General features: G+C 42.1%; 1 protein-coding gene and 1 long non-coding RNA gene across 3 annotated transcripts in view; one reads left to right on the plus strand and one right to left on the minus strand.

The window, feature by feature from the left end:
• The window catches only part of LOC147035189 (uncharacterized), a 54,295-nt gene that overhangs the window by 26,378 nt on the left and 501 nt on the right, over positions 1 to 27,416 (minus strand). The window lies entirely within an intron of this gene.
• LOC147035190 (uncharacterized) overlaps positions 6,283 to 27,416 on the plus strand; it is a 118,925-nt gene continuing 97,791 nt past the window's right edge. The window contains exon 1 of one of the 2 annotated variants that reach the window (XM_085895080.1): positions 6,283 to 6,436. In XM_085895080.1, the coding sequence (XP_085751206.1) occupies positions 6,304 to 6,436 (133 nt within the window). In that variant the 5' untranslated portion in view covers positions 6,283 to 6,303. The remainder of the gene's footprint in view (positions 6,437 to 27,416) is intronic. The other variant, XM_085895089.1, reaches the window with a different exon arrangement.

A 27,416-nucleotide genomic window follows, 5' to 3' on the forward strand; every position in this document is an offset into this window, starting at 1 on the left:
TATATGTATATATATATATATATATATATATATATATATATATATATATATATATATATATATATATATATATATATATATATGTGTGTGTTGTGTGTATGATTGTATATGTATATGTAATATATATATATATATATATATATATATATATATATATATATATATATATATATATATATATATATATATATATATATATATATATATATATACAGTGGGGAGAACAAGTATTTGATACACTGCCGATTTTGCAGGTTTTCCTACTTACAAAGCACGTCAAGTTCTGTAATTTTTTTCATAGGTACACTTCAACTGTGAAAGACGGTATCGAAAACAAAAATCCTGAAAATCACATTGTATGATGTTTAAATAATAATTTGCATTTTATTGCATGAAATAAGTATTTGATCACCAACCAACAAGTAAGAATTCTGGCTCTTCCAGACCTGTTAGTTTTGTCTTTAAATAGCCCTCCCATTCTCCACTCATTACCTGTATTAACTGCACCTGTTTGAACTCGTTATCTGCTTAAAAGACAGCTGTCCACACTCAATCAATCAGACTCCAACCTCTCCACAATGGGCAAGACCAGAGAGCTGTCTAAGGACATTAGGGACCAAATTGTAGACTTACACAAGGCTGAGATGGGCTACAGGACAATAGGCAAGCAGTTTGGTGAGAAGGCAACAACTGTTGGTGCAATTATTATAAAATGGAAGAAGTTCAAGATAACAGTCAATCTCCCTCGGTCTGGGGCTCCATGCAAGATCTCACCTCGTGGAGCCTCAATGATCATGAGAAAGGTGAGCGATCAGCCCAGAACTACACGGCAGGACCTGGTCAATGACCTGAAGAGAGCAGGGACCACAGTATCAAAGAAAACCATAAGTAACACACTACGCCATCATGGGTTAAAATCCTGCAGCGCACACAAGGTCCCTCTGCTCAAGCCAGCGCATGTCCAGGCCCGTCTGAAGTTTGCCAATGACCCTCTGGATGATCCAGAGGAGGAATGGGAGAAGGTCATGTGGTCTGATGAGACCAAAATAGGGCTTTTTGGTTTAAACTCCACTCGCCGTGTTTGGAGGAAGAAGAAGGATGAGTACAACCCCAAGAACACCATCCCAACCGTGAAGCATGGAGGTGGAAACATCATTCTTTGGGGATGCTTTTCTGCAAAGGGGACAGGATGACTGCACCGTATTGAGGGGAGGATGGATGGGGCCATGTATCGCGAGATCTTGGCCAACAACCTCCTTCCCTCACCAAGAGCATTGAAGATGTGGCGTGGCTGGGTCTTCCAGCATGACAACGACCCGAAACATACAGCCAGGGCACCTAAGGAGTGGCTCCGTAAGAAGCATCTCAAGGTCCTGGAGTGGCCTAGCCAGTCTCCAGACCTGAACCCAATAGAAAATCTTTGGAGGGAGCTAAAAGTCTGTGTTGCCCAGCGACAGCCCCGAAACCTGAAGGATCTGGAGAAGATCTGTATGGAGGAGTGGGCCAAAATCCCTGCTGCAGTCTGTGCAAACCTGGTTAAGAACTCCAGGAAACGTCTGATCTCTGTAATTGCAAACAAAGGTTTCTGTACCAAATATTAAGTTCTGTCTTTCTGATGCATCAAATACTTATTTCATGCAATAAAATGCAAATTAATTATTTTAAAATCATACAATGTGATTTTCAGGATTTTTGTTTTTGATTCCGTCTTTCACAGTTGAAGTGTACCGATGATAAAAATTACAGACCTCTACGTGCTTTGTAAGTGGGAAAACCTGCAAAATCGGCAGTGTATCAAATACTTGTTCTCCCCACTGTATATATAAATATGTATGATATATATATATATATATATATATATATATATATATATATATATATATATATATATATATATATATATATATATATATATATATGTGTGTTTGTGTGTATACATGGTTTTTTATATATACATGTATACAGTGGTTTTTCTCACAGTAGAGTGATGTACATTATCTCCATTTGCTGTTGTTCGTGGTCACTGCAGTGTGTTTTTTCATGGTCAACTAATCTGCGAACACAACTTATTTTGTTACAGCTGTGATGCCACTTCAGTAGTCCAATACTTTGTCTGTGTGGGTGAGTTTATGATACACTTTCTTGTGTAACTTACAGTTTCTGTCCCTGGAAATGTGAACGTCCAACAATGGTAGAGAACCAGTTTGTTCTACTTCACACATGAATTCTATTGCTGGCATTGTTAATTTGAGCTTTGTGTGAAAATTTTTCAATATTTGTTTCTTTTAAGATCACGAATGTGTGATCAATGTACCGCAGCCACAATCATGGAGAAGTTCCACCGTGTAGTTTTAGTTCTTACCGTGTCGTCGCATCACCAATTTGGCGATTGGTCCTGAGATAGGTTGTCTTTTTTTATTCATGTGCAGAGTGTGGCTGCTGGCCGCCTCATTTTCTGGGGGCGCAGCTGTGCCACTGATGCAATGCTCACTGTTACCATCAAGCTGGTACTCATTTTGCTGACCTCGGACGGATGGCAGACCTGGTGTTATTTAAATTGAGCCACAGTGGCTTGAACTCAAGACCCCAAGATCTTAAGCCAGCCACCCTAACCGTTAAACCAACACCAGGCTTTTGAGATTGATGTACACAATATAAAGTACTAGCAGGGGTACCCGGCATTTTCCAGTGTTACCCGGTATTTTTTTTGGCCGGGGGGGGGGACTAAAACATTTCCCTACGCCCACAAAGGAATGGGGTCGGGGATCATGTATTATTACCCTTCACGTAGCTACAAAGGCTTAAGCACTACAGAGAGATATTATAATGGCCCATCATGGTCACCTGTCCAACTCCCAATCCTATGAGATTTGCGGGAACCTCGTGGCATTGCAACTATCAAGTGACCATGAGACCTGAAGCCAAGAGATCGTAACATCACTTCACATATCGAGAAATCTACTGTGCACTGTCCAGCGTGGTTAAAAGTCTCGTTACCCCCCTTCCCTCAATCATCCTCTACCCTGGTACGTTTTGTGTATATATATATATATATATATATATATATATATATATATATATATATATATATATATATATATATATATATATATATATATATATCTTCTTCTTCTTTCGGCTGCTCCCTTTAGGGGTCGCCACAGCGAATCATCCGCATGATCCGCATAGTGATTTGGCACATGTTTTACGCCGGATGCCCTTCCTGACGCAACCCTGGTCGCCTCTTACGACACAGGGATAAGGTACACCTATTTTAACCGGGGTATACACCGGCCCAGTATACTGGTACTCATTTCACCGACCTCGGAAGGATGACAGGCTGAGTCAACCCCCTGGTGTATTAATTCAGTGGCCCAACGGGGCTTGAACTCAGGACCTCTTGGATCCCAAGCCGCTGCCCTAACCACTGCGCCAACACCAGGCTCATATATATATATATATATATATATGTATATATGTATATATGTATATATATATATATATATATATATATATATATATATATGTATATATATATATATATATATATATATATATATATATATATATATATATATATATATATATATATATATATATATATATATATATATATATATATATATATATATATATATATATATATATATATATATATATATATATATATATAGATGTTTATATCTATGTTTATGTATATGTATATTTTTATGTATATGTTTATGTATATGTATATATTTCCGTATATGTATACATTTATGTATACGTTTGTGTTTATGTTTGTATTTATGTTAATATTCTGATTTTTTTTGGACAATAAAGTTTTGTGTATTCATAATTTACGCTTATACCTCTTCTGTGTTCATTATATTCATTTGTCATGTTCTGTGGAGGGGGTAACACGTCTTTGTAAACACGCTGTATATTATTGGTGAAGAGGCATTGTAAAAGCATTACCTTACAAGTGGAGTTTGATGTTATTCATCAAAAGGATGCTAGTGAATGTGCCGTTGATGTTTCTGGGTTAAGTTTGATCCCAATCTCTAAATGTGGTGCCATTCAGGAAGAAGAAGATGTCCTGCTAACTTTGAGCACTTCCGGAAGTGGTTTATTTGTATTTAAATATTTGGTAATTGTTTTTTTTTTAATGTGTATGTGTACTTGAATATAACTGTCATTAATCAAAAAGGTTTCGGCATGATTGAGCGAATCTTTTTTTTAATCCCCCCAAAAAATCGAGTTTTTTTTTTTCTTTCAAATATTTCAATTTTTTGGTTTAAATCACTCCCTGGGACTCACTGACGAACCCCTGAAAGTTTGTCGAAAATTTGTTCAGCCATCTCTGAGAAAAATGGCAACACAGACACCTACACAAAGACACACACACACACACACGCGCACACACACACGCACACACACACACACACACACACACACACACACACACACACACACATACACACACATACACACACACACACACCTTGAGATACCCACACACACACACACACACACACACACCCTGAGACACAGACACCTACACAAAGACACACACACATACCCTGAGACACAGACACCTACACACAGACATACACAGACACACACACACACACACACACACACACACACACACACACACACACACACACACACACACACACCTTGAGATATACACACACACACACACACCCTGAGACACAGACACACACACAGACACACAAACAGACACACAGACACACACACACACACACACAGACACACACACACATAGATACAAATGGCTCTCTTATGGTGTCGACATTAAAAAAAAACATTGCACAAAGCGGAGCAATGTTCAGTGTGTGGACAAAAGGTTGGTTACATTTACTTGCACAGATGTTCAAATGTTCAACGTTAGCATCTAACTACTCACTGTCCATCAGTTTCAAACTTGTCACGGATTCTAAAAATGGTTAATCATGTTCGCGGGGAGGTAAACCAAGCATTCCTTTAACGTCGTGAGTCACAAAGAGGCGGTTTGCTGAGGCGGTTTCATTGGTTTAGGATTGCAATCCATCTGGTCGGGTCGCAACTCCGACCCAAGGTACTCAAATGGCTTTTTACCCCATTAAGCTGGTCCTCATTTTGCCCACCTCGGAAGGATCACAGGTTGTCAACCCCACATGGTGTTATTAAATGGGACCAAAAGGGGTTCAAACTCAAGACCCGACGATCCAAAGCCAGCCACCTTAACCGTCAAGCCTCGTGGGGAGGTTACAAAAATGGAATGAATCGTTTACACTTTTTAGATCCTTGTGGAGGATCTCTAAGTCTTACTCACGTTGTTGTTGTTGTTAATCTTCTTCTTGTGGACTTTTTTAGATCCTCGTGGAGGATCTCTAAGTCTAACGTTGTTGTTCTTGTGGACTTTTTTGTTTCACAGCCTTCAGTTTTCATCGAAACTTCCTGAAACTTGGCATATATATGTAAAAATACCCTGCGCAGACAGTGACCATCTCCGATTTTGAAAATTCCTCCGAGAAAATAAAGTTATGACGTCAAAATATCTCCGCTAATGGAAATCGCCTAAAAAATTATCTCTAAAACTAGGCAAGCTTTTTGAAGTCTGTTTGCGGGAATCGAACAGGGCATTAGCAGAGATGAATTACCGCACATATGACACATCACTATGACGTCATATAAAATTTTATGACGTCATTCCTATTTTTTGACATTTTTTGTTTCACGACCCAGAGTTTTCATCGGATCTTCGTGAAACTTGCCATGCATATGTAGAAAGCCCACACACAGACAGTAACCATCTCCGATTTTGGAAATTCTTCCGAGAAAAAAAAGTTGACGTTATAATATCGCGCTAATGGAAATCGCCTATACCATTAGCTCCGAAACTAGGAAAGCTGTTTGAATTTTGTTTGCGGGAATCAAGCCGGGCATTAGCACAGATAAATTATCGCAAACCTGATACATCACAATGACGACATATTCGTTTTTATGACGTCATCATTAAGAGGACGAGGATCTTAGCTCATTTGAGCTTGTTTGCTACCACATCAGTGCATTGTTGAGAAGGATCATGCAATTCCTTCAAACGAGCCCTGTAACTGGGGCTCGGTGCAGACACTAAGGACATGCAGCTCTTGGAAAAAGTTCATTGTTCTTGTGGAAGTTTTTCTTTGCACCTCTCGGAATCGTTTTCACCATGTTCGTTGAGTGATGAAACATGGCAAATAAACATGCCCCTGTTGTTTTCACACATACAGCCTGAACAAGTGCACATGTTTCCCATCGCTCTTTGGACTTTGAATGCGGATTACGAAGGTTGAACAGCGGCAGTCGGTCAGACCATTGACGTTGCTGCGAAGATCGTTCCTCAATCACCAGCTCACTTCGTGCTCGTCTTTGGAAGAGCTTCGAAATCTGTGCATAAAGAGTTTCCGTAAGCCTGGTTTTCATTTTCCTCTTGCTCCACATGACAAATCCTCGTCATATTTAAAAATGAGATCAATTCATCACTTTGGCAGGTTCTGCGACTTGGGAATTTGATTGATGGATGAGGGAGTGTTTTTAAAAAATAAATAACAACTTTGTACTATTTCGGTTTTTGTTCTCCAACTTAATTTTATTACATCAAAAAAATATAATCGATTGTATTGCTCCCTCTGCTTTTTAGATTTTGGTTCTTCCACCCTTTACCCCTCCGAAGCTCTCCTGGGGTGTGTTCAGTTGTCGTGTTTCTTGTAGAGCGCTCGCCAAGTGGCTTAAGCACTAAGCAAGCACTCCATTCAAAACCGGAGATAAGGAACTTCTGGCTTGGCAAGCGCTAGCTGGCTGCTTGGTCAGTGAACACACCCCTGAGCTGCATATTCAACCAGTAACCAGGGGGTGTGTTCCGTTAGCAAGCAGCTTGCTATCGTTTGCCAAGCCAGCCGTTCTGTATCAGCCACTTTGCAGGCCGCTTGACAAGCCGCTTGCCAAGCGGATCAAGCAATGACGAACTGGGGTGTGTTCCGTTGGCAAGTGGCTCAATATCGCTTTCCTTTGCAAGCTTCTCATCAATCTATTGGGCAAACGGAGCAAACTATTATTATGGGAGGTTTGTCATTATGTTGGCAAAGATGGCTGTCGTAGTCGGATTCAAAATGATACCACGACCAATGAAATGATCAGAGGCATACCCCTGTTACGTATCCCTACTATAATTATTGTTTGTGTTTTTTTGTGTTTTCATGTTTGTGTTTGTTTGTGTGTTTGTTTATTTGTGACGCAGTTCTGAGCCGATTACATCCACACTTGCTGCGGGGGATCAGCATAACTCCGATAGTGTATAGAGATTTTTTTTATATCTTTGCCGGTGGACTTAGGGGGTTACGGGAGAAGGGGGGAGGGGGTGACGGGAGAAGGGATGCAAATTTTCTATGTAAATGTGTGTCATGTTGCGCCTCTCCAGGGGAGAGGGGGAGAGGAGAGTAGGGTATCACAAGTCCCATGCACAGTATTCCTGTCCTCATATTTTCCAGTGCAGTGATGTGTTTTGAATTACAAGCAGTATATATGTTTTTGCTTCATGCATGTAACCCGGGTTGTATTTTTCGGGAGCAATTGAGGCAGCTGTCAGTTGCCTATACACCACCCAAATATAGGTATGCATCAGAAGAACGTGTTGCGTGCTTGGAACAATGTCGCCCGGAGGGCGGGTGCTCTACAAGTGCTCGTAATCTACACTATAAAAAGCTATTCATGTTTGTGTGTTTCTGCCTGTTGAAAAAATTACACGATGTACTGTTCCGGACTCGGGGTTTGAGGCTCTACACTAGGGGAAGCTCTCAGGTCCCTCTCGAACAACCAGTCCTGAGGCCACCAGGCACAGATAACTCCATGCACCAGCAGGTTGCTGAGCACCCACAAACACCGATTGGCACGGCCAATCTGGGTAGGGTTACATTACTTCGCGTGATACCTTACATGTGGATGGCCGAGTCAATTCGGGTCTCGTGCCATCAATGCGTACTTGCATTAAACTTACCATATCAGGTGCAGCTGAGCAGAGCTGCCAAGTACGCTCCAGCTAATAAAAGCAAATTATCAGGGTAGAACTTCCCGGCTAATTTGATGTGTGGACCATGCTGGACCAAGGAAGGAAAAGATGAAATTGGCTGGGTTCATTTATAACAAAAGCAATTTATTAAAAACGAGGGCAAGGAAAGTTGTGTGGCACATTAAAAAGGGTTTATTCACAAAATGTACAGCAGGGGACAGCAAGGAATTTGTGGGTGTGGAGAAGGAAATGCAAATATGTACAAAAAAGAAAGAGGACACAGAACAGAGTTAACCAGATAATAACCTCTACAATCCTATATTATACTACACACAGACACACACACACACACACACACACACACACACACACACACACACACACACACACACACACACACACACACACACACACACACACACACACACACTAGAGAGTTCAGAAAGAGGAGAGAAAGAAAGAGCATTTGGGGTGTTGGAGACCTCATTGTATCTGGCACAGTCGATGGACCGATGCAACCCAATTGCTTAGGAGGGGAGAAGAAGGACGAATACTGGGGTATCTACAGTGCGTGAGCAGGAGGTGCAATATGTGATGCAACGTGATGTGAGAGGTGTGAATCGTTCATGCTCTTTTAGTGGACGAGACACAGATGGAGAAAAGATGCATGAGAGATAGCTTAACGGGGTACGTGTAAGAAATTCTGTAAATATTTGGTTAATGACTGTGGAACACCGTCGAAGCCGAGCGCTGATGACCCGGCAATGACCCCGGCAATGCTCGCTTCACCATGCTCACCTCGCTCGGTTGCGCTGCCCTCTCAGCTCGGATGACACTCGGCAAAGTAGAGGAAGCACTGTTGAGTTTGTGGTGAAGAGGTCAGGCGTAGGTTGTTGTGGGGATTTTTGGAAGTTGTTTATCGTGATCATGGTGAGCATTGTTGTTGTTTTGTGGTGAGCGTGGTGAGGGTCTGAGTTGAGGAGTCGGCTGGTTTATGGCATGCCATTTGAACAGGCAAGTGGCGTACATATGCAAATTATCTGGGTGCTGTTCGTTCCTCCTGCTGGCGAGTAACGCCATTAATCTGGTGAGCGTTCATGCATGGCGGGGTTGTGTGTGAAATAAAGTAAATAAAATAAGTGAAAGAAATGAAAGAATATGGGAATGAAGACCTTACTAAAAGCCCTACAAAACGCATCTTGTCCCATTTTATCCACTAGACGTGTGGAAAGAGCTAACTAAACATATTTCCTCATGAAATAACTGTCTCGGGATCACGATATGTTGGGCGCCATTGCCTCAGAGGAGTGCTAGCTTCCCAGAGCTGCAACAGCACTTTTGTCTCTTAAGTGTGGCTCTTTTGTCTAAGTCACCGGAGGCATTATGTTTTCGTGTTGTCCGTCTGTCCGTCCGTCCGTGATGGGTTTTAGTTACCACAATAACTTAAGAACGGCTGAAGCGATCCAAGTCAAACTTGGTACAAGTATATATAATGATGCATAGATGAACTGATTAGATTTTGCAGTCAAGAGCTCAAAGGTCAGAGGTCATATTAGGTGAAAATTCTGGTACGGCACTAACTTGTGAACCAGTGAGTGGATTTTGGCCAAAGTCGATGCAAGTGTGTATGATGATGTCATACGATGAACTGATTCGATTTCAGCATCATTAGGTCAGAGGTCACGTCAGGTAAAGATGTGATACTTGAGAATATCTGAAGGGATTTAAATCAAGCTTTGTACAAGTATTATAATAATGTAATAATGTGGGTGAAGTCATATCTGTCGACGTCACAACGTCGAAGAGTGCCGTTCCAGTTTCATACCGTTTGAACGTCAGTTGCACTGTGACTTCCTATGAATTCCATACTATGAGATCATACCTTTTTAAACCTTCAGACACTTGAGATGGCATCGACCCATTTGGTCCTTTTAGACCTTTGAACCCTTATCAAGACCTTTTCAGACCCTTTCGACATTTTAGACCCTTTAGATGCCTTTTAAGAGTTTACATCCTTTAGACACCTTTGACCCCCTCTCGTCTCTAGTCATTCAGACTTCTTGAGACATGATAGACCCTTGAGACCTCTTGTACATTTTAGACCACTTTCAATCCCTTACATCCCAATATATCCTGACACACCCCTTAAAGAGGAACCCAAGTGCTCAGACCACCTTGATGCTAATCTATCCCTTGATATCCTACAAAATAGATATGATGCGTATTTTTCTGATTTTCAAATTATAAAGTATGTAATTTTGCAATTAAAAGTCAAGAACATCATCTTATTCTACAGCTTAGCCATGACGTCACATCAGGAAGTTGACCGTCATATCCATACTGTCTCTGGGTTGCATTGCGGTATAATTTAACTCAAACAGCGAATCATTTTTGATTTTCCACAAGTATGCTGACTTGATGCATCCTTGGTGGTTGTAGTAATACAAACCGTGATGGTTTCTTCTTCTTAATCTTCTTACATATGGCAGCTTGGCTGCCGAGTAGCTATCATTTTGTTGTGGCACAACTATGCCGCTGATGCTGTGCCCCAATACCAGTACCCTGATACTCATTTTGCCAACCTCAGAAGGATAACGGGCTGGGTTAACTCCACCTGGTGTTAATTTAGTGTCCAATGGGGCTCAAACTCAGTACTCGAAGATCCCAAGCCAGCTTCCCTCACCACTAAGACAACACCAGGCTTATCGAGATGGTTTCTTCTTTCACCAATGGCTGAAAACCCCTAAGTTTGCCAGAAATTGGACGAGGTTTGTCCAAAATACCCGAGTGTGGATCTGGGCTGCAAAATGTTCACCTTTGTGTTTGGAAAATGTAACAGAGAACGTTATGCAACAACAGAGATGCTGAGATTTTGTGGTTATCCACCACAATTGAGAGAGGAAGCCATACACACGATTAAGTGGAAGCAGCAGCTCTCACTCAAAACTGTATCTCTACCAAGTTACGAGCACATGTACATGGACAATTTGAGTGGTGAATCAAACACCTGTTGCCAATGCTACAAGACCACCTGAAAGTATTTATCTTTGATCAACACAAATTTCTGCAAATCGAAGGAACCACCATCGATTGATAGTGGAGAGAAAGTATGCACAGTATGTATCTGTGATGTATTCAATAGTCAGGGATGAACACTTTCAAGTGGGAACAATAGGCTTATTCCTGGCCACGGGCACAGCACAGCACAGCATCCGAACAAAAGCGGGTCACATGACTCCTCTTAACCACGTCCCGGTGCACCCATGTGTGCATGCATGAGCATAACTACTGATACATCTCAGTATCATCTACTCCTCCGAGATGATTTGATCAAGGACGCTAAAACTTTCATGGGTTTCCCCACCACAATCCCCCACCCTCCTGCCACCACCATCCCCTCACCACTCCCCATCAACCATCACATGCATAATACGCACCACCATCCTACTCCATCCGAGCACCACTTCCCCCATCCACTGGGACGGGACATCGACATGACGGTAGGACATGGCACGGACACGGAGATGATGGCGTCCGGGGAAATTATGAAACGAACGATCCCGTAACATACAAGACACATGGTCAGCCTGCGATGGTGGACAAAGCATTCGTCGCCCGTTTTGTCCGTGGTGTCCGAGTGTGCCTCGGCGATGTTGGCTGTCGGGCGATGAGGGGTGTTTCTGCTCTGGTAGTATATAAACCGATTTATCAATTAATACAAAATCCCTCTCTTATAAACCGTCAAGTGAACGGAAAACAAAACCTAACAATCTGTAGTGAACATGTGACCAGCATTTTTATATTCACTACCCATTCTGCCTTCTTCCTCTGCATCTTTCCAAGTCCAATCCCACTCCCATCAAGTCCTTCATTGTGACGACTCACTGTTATCCGATAGGATTTGATCAATATGTCTGTGGCCTGACAGGGGTGAAATGTAAACATGTTTATTATATCAAGATTAAAGTTGCTTGAAGTCATTTGTTGGGTTCCTCTTGTTCCCAGCTATAAATTGTTATCCTGGTGTTTGGCATGAAGGAATTTTTAGGAGAAATATGCATTCAATTCAGAGCACTGCCCTTTGGTCTCAAGATTGTTGAAAAAAAAAATCTTGGAAACATTTTGTTTATCACACTATATGCAATTGGAAATGCGTTTGTGTGTTTGTTAGTGCACTTGTGACTTACGAAATCGAAGGTCCGCAAGCATATTCGTTTCCTGAGTATGTTTGCCTGTCTGTCTATCTTTCAGTCGCCGACAGGTCGGAATTCTACACTGATCTTCACAAAACTTAACCAAATGGTGTGGCCAGGCAAAAGCTTGAAGGCGATTATGTTTGAAGTCAAAATGTCAAGGTCACAGCAAGGTCATGTTTTCTGACATACATTTTGAGATACACTGAAACGTAACCAATTGGTAGAGCTAGTTACAAGCTAGAAGGGAGTAGAAGCCTCTTGTTTATGAAGTCGAACATTCAAAGGACAAGCTCACAGCAGTCATGTTTCTGACTTAGTTTTTGGCACAGAGTTATTGTTGAGACTTCTGGTTTGTATGACTACATTCTAATCGACCAGCACTTAAAATCAAATGGTTGGTCGATCATTTCCAGGCAATCATTTTATCAAATGGTCAAAGTCAAAAATTTGGACCTTACAAGGTCGAATTTCTAAAATCATCAATTTTCAAATGATTGACTTGAAATTTGAACAGGATATGAACATTAATTTTGTTCCCTGAATTGGTTCACTAAAATCAGAAAGATGTATTTAGCCATTTTGACGTGTCAACAGTTTCCGCCACAACAAATTCATCCCATTATAATGAAATGGGAAGTTTTTGTGATTTTATTATTGCCATGTCTCAAAATGTTTTCAAGATATCAAATTTAAAATTGCACAGCTTATTTGTCGATATGTGTAGATTGTAATATGTGTGTGAAATTTGGTCAAAGTCAGTCAAACGTGAAGGTCAAGGCCATCTGAAACATGTAAAATATCTATTAGGCTACAGTTACAAAATTTGTTGTGCATAACATTAACATGGAAAATAATTGATAGGTCAAATTTTCGAAATTGCCAAATTGCTGTTTCCATAACCACTCTTCTTTTTTAATTTGGATTTTGCAAGTACCGTGCTGTGCACGACATCTTTCTTATTTGTTTGTTCATTTCCTGTTTGTTTGTTTGTTGTTTGTTTGATGCACTCCTGAACTGCAAGACAGAATGATTGAAATCTGGTTGTTTTACTCGTGATGTGCCAAGTAAGGTTTTAGGTAATAAAAAAAGATTCATAACCTGAACAACTTCAAAGTGGGGGGAGTCACAATATTGTTGTGCAAGTGTACAGGCTGGCATGATAGCCGAGAGGTATGCAAACTCACAGTTGAGCTGTCTTGCCTCGGTTTGAATCTTGGCTCAGCTTTAATTTGTCATCTTGGTGTTTGACATGCAGGGTGATACATCAGTGTGCCCTGTCCATTAGATGGACTATAAACTCGGTATCCTGTCTGCAACATTAGCTAGTGGATGTTAAGTATCTCATGATGTCCTTCGTAAAGAGTAGGTGAGCTATTGCTGGTTTCTACAGCAAGATGTAAATGTAATTGATCAGCATTGACCTTGTTGTTTTGTCTCTATTTGGCATTTCATTTATTCTTTATTAATGTTGATCTTTTATAAAGATTGTCTTTGCTGAACATAATGAAGCAGGTGGTGACTAAGTTAGACTGTTGTCACAAGTTCATGTCTGGTTGCAAGTCCCATACCAACTCAGCCACAAAGATATCCCACTGGTTAGGTATTTCACGAACATCCAATCTGGTATCAGTCAATGTTATTGAAAGGGCTTATCCATTTATCCAAGGGAAATTAATTATTTTTCTTCTTTTTCTTTATTCATGTCCAATAATTTGTGGTCACGAGTTCATGGAGCACTTGAAAAATCAGAATCACTTTAGGGAGGCTGAGCGTTAAATGAAGACAAAGTTCTATTCAGAGCAATGGCTGCTTGCAATATGCTATAAAAAAGAAAGCCTTTAATAGTGCAATGACTGATCAGAATAGCAGACAAGGTTTGTTATTTCTATCTCGTTTACTGTGGATTGCTCTACTCACCCTGCCTTACCCACCGACAAGACTTCCTGCTTCCTCCACATTTACCCCGATGAGATCCAACCTCACTGGTCACTTTCTGCTGTGATTGGGAGGGGTATATTTGGTGGGGGAGGTGTGGGGGAGGGTGGAACCAGGTCAGCCCCTCATCTGGTCCTTGCAGCAGCAGGGATGAAAACAGAGGCCTGGTGTCTCTTCCCTTTAACTGACGAAAGAAAAAAGTTGACTGAGGTTTCATTCTTGATGGAGACAAAAAAAAAATCACTCCTTTTCATGGTAGTTCCAAAATGGCTAACACAAAGGGCATGGATGGACCAAAGACACATAAATGCGTTTATAACATCACCAAATGACATTGCAACGAGCATCATGTTTACCACCTTTGAATCACTCATAACATATCCTTTTTCAATGAGTATGTTGTTCATACTATCACTTCAGAGGCTCATTAATGTGATCTGCTTCCGTGTCGAGATATTTGATTGCGCAAGCGCCCAAAAGGTTTCTAACTAAACTGCATTCAGGTTTCACAACATACCATTCCCAAAAGGTCACCCAACTGAAAGCCAAATTTGGCAGTGACATATGTAGGAGGTAGAAGGTAGGAAAACGTTCCTAAGGCCGAGGTCACATTTGCTCTACGGCGAGGATACGGCGGCCGTACGCCCTCTGAATTGACAGAAACGTGCGGCGGCCGCAGAGAAACTGAGGTGGCCTCAGGGAGGCCCTACGCCGTTTGGCTATATTTTACAGGCCGTAGGGTCGGCGTGGAATTATAGCGCGGAGTTATAACTTTTTTTCATTTCTACGCTCGCCGTAGCAATTCGACAAAGCCAAGCTATGAAGTAGATGTGTTCCACATCGACCATACGTAGGGCGTATGGTGGGCTTGCGTTATTCGTGCGGCTGCCGTAAGCTCTTCTCAATGAAAAATGAATTTTCCCAACCCCCAAAAAATTACGGCGGCCACACTATTTCCACGGTCGCCGTACGGTGGCCTTGCGGTCTGTGTGACTACCTGCGGGCAATGCAGGGTTGATGCACAGTTCCCCTACGCCCGTCATGCGCCTACGTACGGCCTCCGTGGCAGTCTGCGTCAACCATGCATCCACCGTGCGCTACCGCTAGAGATCGGAGTATAGTTGTTTGCCTATACACAGTGGTGCCCCAGAATCCCAATTTAATTCGTTCCAGGAGGCTGTTCGGATTGCAAAAAGTTCAGATTCAAAAAATATTTTCCCAATAAGAAATAATGGAGTGAATTAATCCGTTTGTGGACACAAAGAAAACCCACCTTCAAGACACTTTAAACTGAAATTGCCCATGTTTAAGGTAAAATAAGATGAGTAAATGACCTTCGGTTGCGGTGTATTGTATGTAAACTGGTACAATCACCACATCCAAAGGTCCACACAGGCTCGAGCTCCGGCCTGGGTTCTGATCGCTCATGCACTCTGCGAGAGCGCTGCCCCGAGGGCAGCTCATCAACATGATGCCCGCAGAACCACAATCACTTTCATCAAACGCATAGGGCTGACGTAATCTTGGATATTCCAAATTACAACTGGTTTTGCTGTGAAATTCAAACCTTGCCCAACAGTCCATCACACCACGTGATCGGATTGCTTTTTTTGTTATTAATTAAAACACAAGATGATTAAAAAACAAACATCACAAATGAAGGTGAAAACACGAGGAAAGGCCGAAGTCACATTTGGCTCGGCGGCCGGAGGGTCTACAAAATGTACGGGCATCAGCAATTATAAAGCGGCCGCAGTATTTCCACGGTCACACAATGTAACAGTCACATATGTTTTTAGCAGCAACGTTCCTGAACGCTGCTTAAAGAGAGCTCGGCGTTGTTGTTGTTGTTGTTGTTGTTGTTGTTGTTGTTGTTGTTGTTGTTGTTGTTGTTGTTGTTCTTATTATTATTCTTCTTCTTCTTCTTCTTGTTGTTGTGAAGACAAAACCTTAATCTCTCGGACTCGGCTCTTGTATATACAAGATCCGGATCGCCTTAAATACTGAGCACATGTACACATCCTCACATAGACGGTGCCTTTTGAGAGCGTCTATCATGAACTTTTAAATATATTCAGACATTTGCTTTAAAGTTTCGAAAAGTTGACATTACTATTTAAAGATTATTCCATTTATCGTATTGTAATTTCGTAAATACACGATATATCGTAAATACGTAAATACATCATGACGGGTTTCGCTATTGGCATAATGAAGGCACGTGACGAAATATCGGAAGTTGTTGTTGTATTTTAAAATAAAAATTATAATATATATATATATATATATATATTTTTTTTTTAAGCCGACAAAACCTTTAGCTTTTGGACGCTGCTCTTGGACACATTTGTCGTTGTTATTTTTCGGGTAGCCGCACGGCGTATTTATAAATTGTGTAGACCGAAAACATGGGTGTGCCATATGGTCTTTGATTTGATGTCGCACGGTGACCTTAGGGCGTTCCTGCGGCGGCCATAGAATTTTGAAGACAGAAGCAAGGTGCCCGCAAGGCGACCCCAGGGGGACCTTAAGCCGAATGTGTGGCCAGACGGACGGTAACGAATGGGTTAATTATTATTATTATTTTTTTACCAGTTCTTTCGTTTCGGCTTGTCGAATTTCTACGGCGGACGTAGAAATGAAAAAAGTTATAACTCTGCGTTATAATTCCACGGCGACCTGACGACCTGTAAAATATAGCCATACGGCGTAGGGCCCCCCTGAGGCCACCTCAGTTTCTCTGTGGCTGGCGTACGGCCGCCGTATCCTCGCCGTAGAGCAAATGTGACTGAGGCCTAAAGTATCGATCGACACACGAGAGATGCTTTCACGAGGACTTCCACCGACGAACTGAATGAACAAAGCGCGAAGATGCGGCTTGAACAGGTGGGGGGGACACGTGAACAAACATGAACGCTACGTTGTGTTTGGTTTTTTAAAATGTATTAGGTTTTTAGGGCAATATTTTCTCGAAAAAATTGTTCGGATTCCAATTTGTTCAAACAATGGGGCGTTCGGATTGTGGGGGCACCACGGTATATTATAGTTATGGTATATTCAGTTATATATACTGTTATATTTTTATTTCAGTAAAAAAAAGAACTGGTATATATATATATACCCACTCGTTACCGTCTGTCTGGCCGCACTTTCGCCTTAGGGTCCCCCTGCGGTCCCTCTGCAGGCACCTTGAGTCTGCCTTGAAAATTCTATGGCCGCCGCAGGAACGCCCGAAGGTCACCGTGCGACATCAAATCAAAGACCGTACGGCACCCCCACGTTTTCGGTCTCCACGATTTATAAATACGCCGTGCGGCTCCCCGAAAAATAAAAACATATATGACTGCTACATTGTGTGACCGTGGAAATACTGCAGCCGCCGTATAATTGCTAGTGGCCGCAGATTTTGGAGACCCCACGGCTGCCGTGGCAAATGTGACCTAGGCCTTATCATTACAATAAGCTTTACTGCCAAAAAGACATGGGGAAGAAGGGTGGACGAGACACAAAGGGCTAAGCGGAACAAACCAGATTGTCGATAGACATGAATAAGAAGAGGGGGGATGTGCAACTTGTATCTAAAGGGACAAAGAAATAATCTGAACCCCCGAGGTGCCACAGAAACCAGATTATTATGCAATACAAAGGGGCAGGTGAGGGCTTGTATGGTACAGAACGGTTGAGGTCCCACGAGGACAATCTGGAGCAAGTGTGCCCAGAAAAGCGAGAACCGACGAAGGCGAGAAGCGATGACGATTCGGAGCGAAACAGGAGAGGCAAGATGGCAAAGGTTCAAGTTCACAAGCACGGTGATCTACAGAGGTCAAGGATGGTGCATCAGCTCTCCTTGTGCAGTGACCATCGTACTATTCCATGTCTTCTACCTCAGTCTGATCCTCCCAGCCTTTGGGACCACGCCCTGAAGCGGCAGTTCCCTCCGGGCGTGCCCATAAATATTTTATCCTATTCCGGGCTTTGCAGCACATCTCAGCGCAACTATGACATTTCCACAATCTATAGCTACGGATCCCCCACCCCTACCCCATTTCCATATAACAATACTATTTACTGATGTATTATTGCAGCCTCTCATTCAGAGAACATTTTGAATGCTCTATGTATATATTTGAGAGGGGCACGCTCAAATGGGAACACATAAGCATGCCTGTGGAAGTTTCCATCTCAAAAGGAATTTTTTTGGATACAAAGTTGAGATTCATGTCGAGCTAGCTATAACACATAACATCCAGAACATGAAAACAGCAGTCGGAAGAGCGCATACTTCCTCCAAGCTGAAAAGTTTACGTTTTGTATCCCCCTGATAGGCCAGATCCTGATCCGGACCTGATCCAAAATTGAATCGCCTTGTTTATTATCACCTAACCGACTCATCCACCTAGTTTTGTTACCACTCGTCCACGACTTTTAAAAATATTGTGCTGTATATCGTTTTTGGCCCTATCTCCTTGATGGTGAAGAATCACTTTAAAAATGCCACTATCTGGATCTGGATCTCCCTCAAAATCCAATCATTTCGTCCTTGTCACACACACCCTACCTCTCCACAATATTTCAGTCGAATCTGTCCACAACTTTTTTATATATCCTGTTTACAGACAAACAAACACACAGGGATGAAGACATTTCCTCCGCCTAACTTAGGTGGCGGAGGTAATAACAAAACAGAAAAGAGCAGAATGCAACAGAACAGAATGTATGAGCTCCACAGTGAAATTCAGCAAAAGCCAGAAAAAAACTGGGTAGAGTGGAGTGAGAAAGGATGAGGGGAAGAAAAGAAAGCAACGGAAACGGAGGAGAAAGATACTGGAGGTGAACAAGCTGGATACCAGCTGAAGCACAACAAGTAAGGGGCTGAAAGACCAGGAAGGGAAAACTGTGGATTAAACAACAATGTAACCAATAAACGGAATTGCAGAATTTAACACAGGAGGATGTCATGGTGGAATTTAACAATTTTCCATAGCACTGGGACACAGCGGCTAACCTTTCCATGCAATCGGGATCAATTATTTTGTACTCGCAGCCAGGCAATATAACTTTGTTTTCCAACATGACACACACCATCACACATAAACATGTACAGTTAATATAAAACTCATTCCTGTATCTCATTTTACAAGGCACCAAGTTTATGAGAAAAATGCTTTTGAAAAATGTTTGTTAATAAATTACCGTTTGTTAATAATTATTCTCATAAACAACTTCCAGAGCACAATCTTTGAAATACGAGGGGCGTTCAAAATGGGTCTCTGAACGAGATACAGAGCAGCCTAGTTCAGAGAACATTTTGAACAGCACATATGATTTTAGGCACATGAGCAAACTGTGAGCGCTTCGTGCAAACACAGATTCCTTTGCAATGCAAACGCTCGTAAAATGTGACAAACATTGGGGTACACAGTGACACGAGGATGCAAATTGTTCCTCCGCCATTTGGGTCACAAGCCATCGGCATTCAATAAAACAGGTCACAATTGCTGAAGCAGCAAGGTCGTATGAAAGTTGTCACAAAGGTTTCAAATACTCTTCCGTACGAAAATAGACGACCGGAGCCCGAACTTTTACTTGCGTACTTTTAAAAACGAAGTTGAAAGCTCCTTTTTTTTTTACAAAAACAATTTTAATGTATCCTGAATGCTCTACACTTGAAGGGTTAGCCATTCGTATTGTTGTTTTTTTTTTCTGCCGGTACGAGCCGAGTAAATACAAACACACACTTTGATGGATTTAGATGTCGTGAGGTGCAAAGTACGAGTACTTCCCCTGAAAACGTCTTCGTTGACATTGCACTTCTTACAAGTTGATTTGTATATCTTATCCTGGCACTTCTGTCAATTACTGGTGACCCACCAATCGTTACTGGTCAATTACTATTCCATATATTATGAGTCTTCTATAAAAAAAAAGCAAAGAGAATTTTAAAGGAAACAGGTCATTCATGAAGACTGCAATAATAATAAGGTGTAAGATAAAGTCTTTGAGTGTGTGAAACTCTGTGGGTGGAGCAGGTGGTAAGGAGGGAGCCGCACCTTGTGTGTGCACATGGAGAAGCTTGATCATCTAGGTAGGAGGTCAACTTTGAATGCCATAGACAGATAGCTTGGTGAGTATAGCTGTGTGGAAAGCATGGGATATGTCCAAACTCCAAAGACACAGCAGTGATGTTCCTTGTCCAATTCAAGGCCCCCATCATTTGTTGTGTGATGAGAGGTAGCATGTCCAAAGTGGAGTGACGAGTGTGTAAACAAAAATGGTGAATAGGTCATGAAAATATGTCTTGATGTCAGCAGGTCATTCCTCCCAATTGTTCATTTTCTATATTCCGTTATTACCCCGTGCACGCAAAGCGAAAAGCGGGGTTAAGCAATTGGTTCCTGTCTGTCTGTCTTATCAATTTATGATCGAGGAAAAGCTTATTAAATTGAATGATGTATTTTGAACATGAATCAGAACATGAATCAGAAGACAAGTGTGCCGTTTTATCATATATTGGCTCTGAATTCATCCCGATTGCGCATATGCAGAGAGGAGTGAGATAATTTTTTTTTTTTTACACTGTTTGCTTGCCTGGCAGTCAAACAAAATTGAAAATCTTTTCAAACAGGAAACATTATTTTTAAGGACGTTGTAAAGGACACAAACAACAGGCATGAATAACTAATATAATATGTTAGATGGGGTGGTATTAAAGACACTTGGGAAAACGGTGGTAAAAACCAGAATTAGTGAATTTATTCGCAGGAGACAAGAGGGGGGGGGTAGAGGGCAGGAAAAAACAGTGTGGAACAGAGACATGAGAAGATCTGGGGAGGGAGAGGGGTGGGGCAGGGTACACAGGGTAAACAAGATGGACGCGACATGGACATTCAGGAAGGAAAGCAGTGGGTTTGGGGTGGATGAACGGGGGTAGAAAAGATCGTGGTTTTGGATGGGTGAAGATAAGAGGTGGTGGTGAGCAGCTGTTTTGAAGGCTGAAGGGAAGAGTGGAATTGAAGAGAGTGTGGGAGTTTGTTCCAAAGGTGGGAAAAAAGAGAAATGAAAGAGTGATGGTGAGCAGTGATTCTTGATTTTGGTAGTTTCACCAGAAGTGGTTTGCTAGGGGACCTTGAGCGCCCTGCAGAAATATGGGGGTAGGGGAGGACAGATCACAGACAGAGCAGGTGACACAGGCTGGAGAGAAGACATTAGAAGACAGAAAGACCATGGAGCTGTCTGCAATGAGAGAGTAAGAGACTCAAACACAGCTTCATTGTGGGAGATCTGAATGATGCTAAATGACTTGGTTTCCCCAGCGTGAAGCCGAGAAAGGTGAAAGGCGAACACACCAGCCCAGAGGGGAGAGCATTACTCCATCAGGCTGCTGCCAAAAGATTTGTATGTGGTCAGGAGCTCAAGAGGGCCGAGGAAGGACTTTGCATGATGGAGGATGCCCAGTTGGCAACTGGCTTTGGAGGCCAGCTTGGAAATATGGCATTCGCAGGAAAGATCATGGCAGATAGTGAGACCCAGAGGCTTGAATGAAAGGACTTCTTCAAGAGGATTGTTGAAAAGTAGACAGGAGGGGGAGCGGGAGGGGGGTTGCAGATGGTGCTTTTGGGGAGACATGGTGAGGGTGAGAGATTTGAGAGGATTGAAAGTCATGTTCCACATGTTGGACCAGCTTGTGATTTTTTTCCAGAACTGCAGAAAGTGAAGAGGCTGTTGCTGGCCGATCTGAGGGATGAGATATGGCATGGCTGAGGGTGGAGTCGTCAGCAAAGAGATATATAGGATTTAAGATAAAGAGGAGAGTCAGAGAGAGCATTGATGAAAACCAGAAAAAGCACAGGGCCCAGAATGCTGCCTTGAGGAACTTCAGCCTGGACAGGAAGAGGGGATGAGAGAACTCCATTAAGGTTCACATGTTGGCTGTGACAGGAGTGGAAGTCTATGAGCCATGAATGGAGATGGCCTTGGATATCATAAGAAGAGAGTTTGATGAGCAGGGCAGGGTGCCTGACTCTATTGAAAGCAGGTGATATGTCTAGGGAGATGGCTCTGATTTTCTATCTGTCATTGAGGACCTCCATCCATTGTTGGAAGAGCAGAAGTAGCATATTCAGGGTAGAGTGACCTGGTCTGAATCCAAATGGATGATCGGAAATCAAGCCATTGTAGAAGAGGAAGAGTTTAATGTCTGATGCGATCATGGATTCCATAACTTTGCTGTTGGTTGGAAGAAGGCCGATTGGTCGGTAGTTGCAGGGATCTGTTTTTGCACCTTTTTATGCAGAGCGGTAATGTTTGCTGATTTCCAAGCAGAAGGCAGATGATCTTGAGCAAATGAGAGGGCGAATAGAACAGAGAGAGGGTGAGCAAGAGCAGAGGAGCAGGTTTTTAGGACACGTGGGCTGATGCTGTCTGGACCAGTTGCAGAATCTGAATCGAGGTTTGCCAGCAATCTCTCCACCTTGTCAGGAGAAAAGGACACAGAGTGCACGGACAGCTGGGTGTGACTGGGTAAGGCGGGTACAGAAAGTGATGGGTTTCAGACACTAGGTTTTGAAGCAAACACGGAGATGAGGCATTCAGCCTTTTCATGTGCAGTGTCAGCTGTGCGACCATTTGAGGTGAGGGTGCGGATGGAGGGGGAACATACACCAGAAACAGGTTTAACTCGACGCCAGCAGGATTTTGAGGAGGGAGACAGGTTTGAGAGTTCAGACTTGAGATGAGAAAGATGTTGCTTTCTTGCTCTCCTAAGGGTGGACACACACTTATTCTGAGCTTTGTAGAAAGAACTGAGATTGCCTTCAGTTTTATTATACTTCCATGAGGCAAAGGAGGGCAAGTTGTTTCAGGACAACTGCCTCACCACAAGCTTCAGTGTACCATGGGCAGGAGAATTGGTAGGACAACTGAAGACGAGATGGGATAAGTCTGTGCATGAGGGAGAGAGCAAGTTTCTTTGAAAAAATTCCCAGGACAAGTTGATGTCAGAGGAAGTAGAGATGGAAGACCAGTCTAGAAGTTTGTAGGCTGCTTGAAGACCCTGCCAGTCAGCCTGAGTGGAATGCCCGACTTGACGGCGGTGAGGTGGTTCTCTGATAACAGCCAGAGAAATGTCCACTTTGACGAGCGTGTGGTCAGAAGAACTGATTGGAGCGAAAGAAGAACAGCAGATATTTTAAGGGAAGTTTGTCAAAATCAGATCCAGAAGAGATAGAGTACTGTTGGTTGAGATCTGGGTCAGGAATTGACAGATTTGGAGGGGGAAGTGTTTCAGTCCCAATGAGTCGCATAACTCTTTTGCTGAAGTGCCATCACAGGGGGAGAGGTACCCACACCAGTCAACTGGCATGATGACAATTGAAGTCACCACATTTGAGGAAGAGAGAGTTCAGATGAGAGGATAGAAGTTGGTCCATGTTTTCAGAGAGTGAGATGTAAATGGAGTCATCACTGTTTGGTGGATGGTACAACACACATAAACATGAGGTGGGAGTGGAGGGGAAGCCATAGCCGGAGGTATTCCTGGGGGTGTGGGGGAGTGAGGGCAGTGCATGGAGAGTGAGGAATCGAGTCTTTGATGAAGAGAGCAACTTCGCCACCAGGACGAGGCTCAGGTCTGTCTTACTGGAGGAGGGTGTAACCAGGGAGAGATACGAGGGAGTCAGAGACGATTTGAAGGAAGAAAGTTTATGTTAAGTCGATTGTCTTGTTTGTCAGTGTCAACCTGTTCTGGAAAGATCTGTTTAGTTTGAGTGGAGGCCCAGGATGTTTGAGGTCCACACTGTTAAGAAAGAGGGAGGGAGGAAGCTTTATGTTCAGGGGAGGGGAGGGGGAAGATAGGACGAGGTAGGATGAGAAGAGATGAGGAGAGTTGTTGAAAGAGTGTGGGGTGATTGCAGAAGAGCTCGGGGAGAGGGGTTTATGAGGAGGAGAGAAGGCTCGGCCATTTGAGGTAAGGATGGGAATGGAGGGGGAACATACACCAGAAACAGGCTTAACTCGACGCCAGCAAGATTCGGAGATAAGGACAGGAGATGCAGAAGCCGAAGACAGTAAATAGGTGCCAAGAGCAGAGGCAAGATGAGGGGCAAGATGGTACAGGTAAGGAGAGGATATAACAGGTGAGAGGTTCGGACAAGGTAGATTTAAAGAGGTGGGGTGAATTGGCACTGAAGTTGGAAACAAGGGACGATTGATGGAACATGAACTTGCATTGCAAACCTGGAGTTGAAATTTTTTTCAGTCAGGGATGTGATTAAAGACATTACATGAGGGATGCAATAAAGGTGAATTAAGAGAATGGAGAAAAGAAACATTGTAGCAGTGGGAATTTTTAGAAATGGGATGGACAGGTCGAATTGAAAACAGTCTTTTGAAGAAGAAGAAGAAGAAGAAAAAGAGTCATGAATTCTGAAACAATACCGAGAGCCACACTGTGAAAGAGGAAGTTGAAACATTTTAAGAGACTGTTTTAAAAAATTTTTTGATAGATTTCGCAAGATTAGGTAAAGGAAAGGTTGAAGAAAAATCGTGTCGGTGTTTGGTGAATTTGGATCAACAATGGCTTAATGGATAGGGTGGTGGGCTTGATATTCTAGGATTGTGAGTTCCAATCCCATTCCCATTCAGCTTTTGAATTAATCCCAGTTGGGGTTGACTCAGCCTGTTATCCTTCCAAGTTTGGCAAAATGAGTACCAGCTTGCTGGAATGATTGAGCCATTTCAGTATCCTGTGTTGGAGTGGTGACCCATCCACGATTTTGCCCAATATCCTTGGAGACTGATTTGGCAGCACTGATGGTCTGTGCAGAGTGTTGACCCAGTGGATTTGGATTTTTCGGATACAAGACTGTTTCAGTTGTGCGGAACTTCTGAATTTTGTTTTTAAAGACCTTTAAAATCACTATTTTATTGAAATTGAAGTATTATACTTGAACACTGCATGGGGTAGGTCTGGGGAGTGTTCAGTTACGAAGCAGCTAGCTAGTGCTTGCCAAGACAGCCATTCATTATCACTGGTTTTGAATGCAGTGCTTGCTTGAGTGCTTAAGCAACTTGGCAAGCACTTTACAATGAAGTTGGCAACTGAACATATGCCTGTACTGGTGTTGGCTTACCAGCTAAGGTGGCTGATTTAAGATCTTAGGGTCTTGAGTTTGAGCCCCTGATACACCGTTAAATAACACCAGATGGGTTGACTCAATCTGTCCTTCTGAGGTCAGTAAAATGAGTACCAGCTTACTGGAAACAGGGAGTGCTCCATCAGCAGCACAGCATCGCTCCCAGCAATGATGCAGATGGCAGCCACAGGTTGCATACAAAATAATAATACTGCACAGGGTATTGTGTTCTATGAACTCTCTAGATTTATATTTTATAGTTAGTCGGCTGGCTGGTCTGCAGATTAACGTATTTTTCTCTGCACTTTTATTATATGTGAGGGTGATGTTTACCCCCTTGTAAGCAGATGTAAGGTGTCCCGAAGTGAATAATTGGCTGAAACGAACAGATAGAGGAGATGCCATTTTCATGCAGAACAAGGACAATGTATCTGGGGCTTGTAGCTGAGATGTCAAGGTCATCCAGAAATGTATTGACCTTCTCAGGTTGAAATATAACAGTATCCAAGTGGTAGTAGATTAAAGGGAATAAGGAGATGGTGGGAGGGATGAGCTGGAGACTCTCACTTGGGATGTAAATAGCGAGTTAAAATATTCAACTTTGTCACATGTGGAGTCTGTTGTGGAGCCCTCTGAAAGGAATGAGCAGTGGAGGGAGAGAACACATCAGAGACTGACTTCAACAGCCACAAATAAATATTGACTTTGGGAGGCAGGTCAGAAAGCTCAGATAATACAATAATAACATTGTTATGAAAATGACATGGGGGTTAATTAGGTAGTTATTTCATCATTATTGTGAGCATAAGGAGTTTTTGTATGTGCCGTTTGGTGCAATACGGCAACAATGCGGATCAACTTGTGTGACGTCCAGTTTGGGGCGGTCCCTGCAGTTGATTCCTTCAGGGCTTTGCCTATAAAATGTCAAGTGCAGAAACACTGTGCAACCGGTCCCAGTTACAGTATGAGTTGCAGTTGGAGTTCCAGTCAAGGTCGTTTGCCCGTCACAGTTTGGTTCCAGACATACTACAAAGTGTGGGGCAACTTGCCTGGCAAGCTAATCAGTATGCCACACCATGTCTCTGAAGCACCTCAAGGGAAGCCTTCATCATCCTCACCTTCCAATATGTCTGTTGCATTTGTTTTGTGCCCCCTGCACTGTAGCACTCTGCATGAATAAGAACTAAGTTAAAGGGAAGGTGTTGAGTCCATCTATGTGTAGCTTTACAAGTGTGCCATCGGTTCCTATACTGTTTTCTTTTACATCATTGACTACTGCACCATTCTTATCAAGATAAATGATTATGATTATATAGTGGTGTTTTTAAGACCTTTTGCTGTAACTTTGAGCCACAGATTTACCCTCCAATGTAATTAAATTATCATTGAACTGAATGCATCCCAAACTATGCTGCACAGACCTGTTTATTTTATTATTAACCTGCTGTACCACATGGCTTATGGCATGTGTGAGTGAAATGCCTCTGCTCGGCATCCTCAGAGTTTATCTCTGACAGTCTTGGGTCACCCTTCGGGTCGACCCGACTCCATATATCTATACATATATATGTATATATATATATATATATATATATATATATATATATATATATATATATGTATATATATATATATATATATATATATATATATATATATATATATATATATATATATATATATATATATATATATATATATATATATATATATATATATATATATATATAGAAAAACTAGAATGCCCTGTTTGATATTGCATTGAAGATGCTGTGGCCACCACTTCTAATCCCATTATTTACATTGATTTTTCCATTATATTTAAATTTTCTTCATTTTATTGTTCATGGAAAACGTAAGAACGACAAAAGCTTTTACATGAGCCTTGAAAGATGCAAACCATAAAGCTTCTCTCCTGGCATCTGTGATTAAAAGTATTTTGGATACAATTGTTTTAATGCAGAATTCCAAATAAAATAAATAAATGTGAAAAGAACAATTTTATGAATCAGGGTAAGAAATTGTATCAACAATGTTTCAATTGTAAATAACAACAGAAAATAAAATCTATTTTTACCTGAGAGTTAGCTCAGTTTTCAGTATTGTGTTGTGCAAGAC

The sequence above is a fragment of the Eptatretus burgeri genome, chromosome 1 (genome assembly GCF_056783735.1).
Source record: "Eptatretus burgeri isolate ZD-2024b chromosome 1, Ebu_testis_v1, whole genome shotgun sequence".
Classification (NCBI taxonomy): Eukaryota; Metazoa; Chordata; class Myxini; order Myxiniformes; family Myxinidae; genus Eptatretus; species Eptatretus burgeri.